Raw genomic sequence first — 7,053 nt, forward strand, 5'->3', positions numbered from 1 at the left:
GCTGGAGAGCAAGTTTCAGTGTCTCTTCTGACATCCATTTTGACCTTTTCCTTCTTTCTTGTCTTCTTAAAGACTTTTTGCTTCCTTCATGAATGATGTTCTTGATGCCATCCCACAACTCTTCTGGTCTTTGGTCTTTAGTGTTTAATGTATCAAATCTGTTCTTCAGGTGATCTCTAAATTCAGGTGGAATATATTCAAGGTCATATTTGGCTCTCATGGACTTTTTTTCATTTTCTTCAGCTTCAGTTTGAATTTGCATAGGAGTAATTAATGGTCTGTTCCACAGTATTCCCCTGGCCTAGTTTTGACTGATGATATGGAGCTTTTCCATCGTTTGTTTCTGCAGATGTAGTCATTTTGATTTCTATGTATTCCATCTGGTAAGGTCCATGTGTATAATCGTCTCTTATGCTGTCTAAAGAAGCTATTTGAAATGAACAAATCATTAGTAGTATCTTTCAAATAGGAGGCATATGATGCTACACTTGTTTTCTTTATTCCATGACAGAAACAATATTTCCTGTATTGAATAGAAGCTATTTGAAAAAACAATGTGTAACTTTATTACTATGGTCAAGGTTCATATTTTTATAACAAGTTTACACTTTAATCTTTGCAAGGTATGACTTGTATAAACTTTTGTTAAAAGTATTATGCTTGACAGAAGCATTTACTAACCAGAAGTGTTCACTTGTAAACTAAAAGTCAGCAGTTTGAACCTAACAGCCACTCCACAGAAGAAATATTTGACTGTGTGCTTCTGTAAAGACTAGCTACAGCCTTAGAAACCTGTGAGACAGCTCTACTGTATCCCACAGGGTTGCTATGAGTCAGAATTGACTCAACAGCAGAGGGTTTGGATTTGGGCATTATGCTTGAGATTCCCTTTGTAGTCGTTCTATGCTAAGGCTACTCTTAGGAGGAAATGGCCATTAGGAATATATGCAATATAATTACTTTTGTTCCTTAGTGAGCTAAATGATTATTTAGTCTTTTCTGAAAAGATGTAAGTAAATACACAATCTATTCCATATATAAATAAAAAACAGGATATATTTTTTACATGAAAACTTTATCCAGAAAGTTAACACAATTTTTAAAGGACTTGTTGGCTAATAAAATCCCAAATCTATTATATCAAACACAAAGACTACCATTTCTATATCACAGAATCACTTCTAAGGAGGATTCTGGCTGTGTACTTCTAAAACAGATCTGTCTGTTCTTCTGTCAGTCCACAGTACTTTCAATATCCCTCACCAACATCATAAATCAGATACACTGATTCTTCTAGTCTTCCTTATTCATGGTTTAACTTTCACTGCATATGCGGCATTTTTGAAAATATCATGGCTTGGGTCAGGCACATCTTAGTCTTCAAAGTGACATCTTTGGTCTTTAACTCTTTAAAATGGGCTTTCACAGCAGATTTTCTAAGGCAATACATCATTTGGTTTCTTGACTGCTGCTTCTATGAGAGCTGACTGTGGATACAAGCAAAATGAAGTCTTTGACAACTTCAGTCTTTTCTCCAGGTGTTATTTATTGGTCCAGTTGTAAGAATTTTTTTCTTTACATTGAGGTTAATCTACATTGATCTTCATCAGTAAATATTTCAAGTTCTCTTCACTTCTGGCAAGCAACATTGTGTCATATGCATATTGTAGGTTGTTCATGAGTTTTCCTCCAATTCTGATGACATGTTCTTCTTCATATAATCCATCTTCTAGGGTTATTTGCTCAACATACATATTGAGGAGTCCTGGTATGGCGCTGTGGGTTAATGCACCAGACTGCGAAGCCATCTGAACTGCAAGGTTGGCAGTTCAAGCTCACCAGCTGCTCCTCGGAAGCCCTATCCAGGGTCGCTATGGGTCGGAACCAACTCAATGGCACTTAACAACAACATACATATTGAATAAGTATGGTGAAAGGATTCAACACCTTTCCTTCTTTTAAACCATTCAGTATCTTTTTTCTGTCTGAACGACCACTCTTGGTCTATGTACATGTTCCTCATGAACACAATGAAGTGCTCTGGAATTTCCGTTCTCGCAATATCACCCATATTTGTTATGATCCACACAGTCATATGCCTTTACACAGTCCATAAAACACAAGTAAATATCCTTCTGGTATTATGTGCATTCAGCTAAGATCCACCTGATGCCAGCAATGGTATCTCTAATTCCATGTCCTTTTCTGAATTCGGCATGAATTTTTGGCAGCTCCCTGTCAATGTACTGCTGCAGCCTTTTCTGAATTATCTACAGCAAATTTTACTTGCATGCAACTGTTGTTGCGTCAATTCTTACTCAAAGTGACCCTCACAGTACGTCAATATATATACACTAATTCTTATTTGCTATATGCTTTTAGTGATGTTGCTATGGACAAGTGAATTTTAAGAAAATTTGTCTATCTGAATTCAGAAATCAGTATTATGTCAAAAAGAAATACACAACCAGATATAATTCTTTCTGCTAAATATTTTTCTGTAAAAACTATAATTATGCTATTTTAAGATAAATACAAAGGGATTTCAAAAGTTCACAGAAAAATGGAATTAAAAGATAATGAAATGTTTCCATGGATCCCTCATACTGCATTTTTATGCAAATAATGTTCACATTATTTATTTTTACCAACTGCTTCTCCCCTCAGTGTATTTTTGTGAGCATACAATGTGATTTTTAACATGTTGTTGAAAAAATTATTATACTGTGCTTATGAAAATACTTAGGGAATAGGTACAGAGGCAAAACATGTACGATACACATATTATTTGAGCAAAATAATGGTAAATAATTGAAACTCAGGTACTAAATCCTTAGAAAATATTATTGATCTCTATAGTGGTTACGAATTGGGCTGCGAACCTTAAGGTCAGCGGTTCGAACTACCAGCCGCTCCGCGGGAGAAAGATGAGGCTTTCTACTCCCGTAAAGATTTACACCCTCGGAAACCCTGTACAGGGTCGCTATGGGTCGGAACCGACTCGATGGCACTTAACAACAACAACAACAACAATATCATTTAAAATTTATTCTTTGGCTTCATTTCCTCAGGTTCATAGTTATTTCACAATAATTCACATGAAAAATATTATGACTTGCATTTTAAAATGGTATTATGTTTTAAATGAGATGTACTTTGTTGTTGTTTTTAAGTGTCATTGAGTTAGTTCCAACTCATAGAGATCCTGTTCTAAAATGAGACCACTGAAAACAGTATATTGTTTAAAACATTTATAGGTACGTACTTTTCATTATTAGAATGACTAAATGAAGAGTATACTGCATTATCAATGACTGGTAGTCATGGTCATGCTACAGCCAAAGGGAGGAAAACTGACGTCTGGCTCTTGTGTGAGTAGATAAACATGGTAGACTGCCAAAGACATACATCTACTATGCTGTTAAGCGCCATTGAGTCGGTTCTGACTCATAGCAACCCTGTATATGGTTTCCTGAAGAGCGGCTGGTAAATTTGAACTGCCGAGGTTGCAGTTCAAACTGACCTTGTGATCAAGAAGTGCATTATCCCACAGCACCATATCGGAACTCAAACATCAATTTTGGAAAACCAACACAAGAATAATTACCAGAAAAGAAAACATATCCACTATACTATTTATAGTTGCTTATGTGAAAGTTTCAAAGTTTATTTTGTAATAAAGAAAATTGTCACTTCCTACTGCTAAAAACCAAAAAAACTCAACTCACCGCCATGAAGTCAAATTCAACTCATACAGACCCTAGAAGAGCCAGTTGAAAAAAACATGAATGGGAGCAAGGTAAAGATGGGATCAAACACAGATAAAACTATGGATAAAACAAAACGAACTTTCACTTGAGAAAGAATAAGTAGATGGTTGGGAATATACTTAATCACTTCCAACTCTCAAATCAAAGTGCACAGTTACATAGCGCATGATAATAAGAATACAATCACAAATTGATGAAAACACATATTAGCAGAGGAGTTAACGAAAGTGACAGAAAACAGTTATTTGCAGCATTCCTTAGCAACCATCATCAGGTCTTCTCAGTATTTTGATCACAGCATTAATTTTTTTCAAATATACAACGGTTATACAAATTGTATATAACTTAGCAAAATAAAATCCTTAACTGTTTTGAATTAAGAATTTACATTAAAACAAGACTGAGTCAGGTTTATTTCTGAAGTTTGCTGTAATTGTTATTTCCCTATTAGCTAAATCTCCATTGATGTTACTATGCAAACTACATAAAAAGTCTAATGTACAAAAGTAGAATTCCATACTACTGTACATACTTTATTTTTTTAAATATCAATGCCTATATGCTTAACTTTAGATAACTGAGGCAGTCAGAAGATAAAATTTCATACAACTCACATACTAATTAATAAAGCCAATTTTGACCTACAGTGCTGATACAAATACAACAGTGTGTAGAAGAAATCTAGTACTTGCAAAGATAAAAGAGACCCAAATCAAACAATTTTAACTAACTAGACTATTATGCTGTTTATTCATTCTCATATATTTGGATACATCCCAAAGAAGCATTATGGCCTCTATTTTTCCATTATCAATAGCATTATAACTTACCAAAATAAAAACAATAATGAAGTCATCATACTGAAAGTCATGAATACTCACTCATTCATTCAGAATGAAATGCCTGAAAAGGGATACTGTATCTCTATGCCAAATAAAGCCTTGAATAAATACAAACCCTGATAAAAAGAAAGCAGCATGCCAGAGATCTCTGAAGATAGTGCCAAGGCTGTAAGAGGTGCTTGTACTGTGGCTCTGAATTGCTCCTTCCTGTGTGTTATCTGTGGTACTAGAACCATCTCCTTCTCTATGTACTTCCAAGTGGACTGCTTTTCTTAATTTCCTTCATCAGAAAAGATTAAGAGTTGAAGGTAGCTTTAAAATTTTAACAACCAATTTCGCTGTAGTGCATTCAAAAGTTTGGTAAACATAAGACAGGAACTATAATGCATAATAAAATTTAGATTTTACTATATAAAATTTAATTTAAATGTCACGTTACAGTCTCAAAACCAATTTTTATAAACATGAAGATACTATTTTTGCTCATAGTGATAGGTCAGTGAACAACAGGTTATAAGGATTGTATTGGAAAGATATTTACAAAAGTATTTCTCCCCTATTTGAGTGCCATTTTATCTGTAGATGAAGAAAGAAGAAAACTCAGATTAGAGAAATATAATCTAATGAATCAGTAATTTTATCTATTTAACATAGGAATAATCTCTTAAAAATGAGATAGGGTTATGTGCAAAAATCTCAATACTTAAAAACTGAAAATTGCAATGTGTTAGCTCCAAACAATATTTTAAATGTTCCAAAAGACCCTTAAAAACAAAACTCCATTGTACTTAGTGGATAATGAGACTTGCTATAGTTAATTAATCAAAGAACGCTATTAAACAACATCAAATAGCATTTGTTAACTATGGTTTAACTAAAATTTCTTTTTGGTTATTTTTTCCTAAAACACCTTAGAAATTCAAGATTTTTTAAGTGGTGGGAACTATTAGTAACTTGAGCTAATAATTCCCTACTCTGATATTAGATTACTAGAAATGAGTTTCAATAAATAAATACATAATAGGCATGTGGTCTCAAAATGATCATAGAGCAAACAAAGAAACTAAGTTAGTAGCTGATTCTGGGGCTCAGTGTTTACTTTGAAAGAGTCAACTTTACAAGGTAACATTTAAAAACAGATAAGGATAATCCTACATTCAAATTACAGAAATCTACAAAATGATCACTTTTAAACAGACAGTACCTTCTTCTTTTAACCCCTGTACTTAGAGAGGGTTTAGGTGTTCTTGTTGAAACAATTTGGCAATGCACAGTTCCCAGGAGTAGCATCAGCCATATCGGCCCAATCACTTCCGTCAGAGGTATGCTATGTGGACTAGAAGCGTAACAGAATAAAACTATTGCTGCAACTACAAAAAGGGAAAGAAAATAGGTTCAATTATAGATGTGACAGTTAGTCCTCAAAAATTAAAACTTAACTTCTTGCACTGCATCCTGCCAGATTATTTTTCTAAATTCTTGCAGAATATTTTGATTGTTTGCCAGAGGCTATCTATGTTATTCAATAATAAATCCTTGTAACAAAGATAATATTCAACATAATCTCTAAAGTGCACACCTCTCAACACTGTAATCACAGTTAGATACATATGAATCTAAGGGCATTCTTGGGAAGATCACAGACTATCAAAATAACCACACTAATTTCAAGTACACTGATTTCTTTGCTTTATAAATAAGGAAGCCCTATGATAAATCCTGGAGTCTTTGTGTGGAGCTGTAGGATAAGCACTGGACTGCAAGGTCATTTGAACTGCAAGGTTGGCAGCCCAAACTCACCAGTGACTCCTAGGAAATACAGTTCTGACTCAACAGCACTTTACAACAACACAACATGATTAAGTTCTGGTGTGCTGCTGTAGGATAAGCATTGGATTGCTAACTGCAAGTTTGTCATCAGCCACTCCTTGGAAACCCTATACAGGGACACTATGAGTCAGAATCAACTCAATAGCATTTAACAACATGTTAAATGTAGATCCTTGGGTGGTGCAAAATTTGCACATGACTAGCTTAGTGGTTAGGGAGGGATGCGAACCATAAGGTCAGCAGTTTGAAACTACCAACTGTTCCACAGGAGACAAGGCTTTCTGCTCCCATAAAGATTTACAGCCTCACAAACCCTGTACAGAATCGCTATGAGTTGGAACTGAATCCATGGCACAGCAACAACTAACTAAAAGGCTGACGGTTCAAATCCACCCAGTGGTACCACGGGTCTACTTTGATAAGAACATTGTCCTTAGCACCATAAGACTACAGCCATTAAAAGTATTATGGAGATGGATCCTAACCAGAAAAGCAGAGACAGAAGCAGAGGCGATGGCATAGAGAGAGAGCAGTTGAGGACTCTAGACCCAGGAAACGAGAAAGGCTGTGTATATTTTCTGTATGTTTTGTGTACATAAAAAAAAAAAAAA

At 34.8% G+C, this 7,053-nt stretch overlaps 1 protein-coding gene across 6 annotated transcripts in view; it reads right to left on the bottom strand.

The window, feature by feature from the left end:
- PHTF2 (putative homeodomain transcription factor 2) overlaps positions 1-7,053 on the bottom strand; it is a 196,694-nt gene that overhangs the window by 47,523 nt on the left and 142,118 nt on the right. For all 6 annotated transcript variants that reach the window (XM_006834354.1, XM_006834353.1, XM_006834352.1 and 3 more), the window contains 2 exons: positions 5,817-5,982; positions 4,728-4,892 (listed from right to left, as the gene is read on the bottom strand). In XM_006834354.1, the coding sequence (XP_006834417.1) occupies positions 4,728-4,892; positions 5,817-5,982 (331 nt within the window). The remainder of the gene's footprint in view (positions 1-4,727; positions 4,893-5,816; positions 5,983-7,053) is intronic.

This window comes from Chrysochloris asiatica, unplaced genomic scaffold, assembly GCF_000296735.1.
Source record: "Chrysochloris asiatica unplaced genomic scaffold, ChrAsi1.0 scaffold00010, whole genome shotgun sequence".
In the NCBI taxonomy this organism is placed as follows: domain Eukaryota; kingdom Metazoa; phylum Chordata; class Mammalia; order Afrosoricida; family Chrysochloridae; genus Chrysochloris; species Chrysochloris asiatica.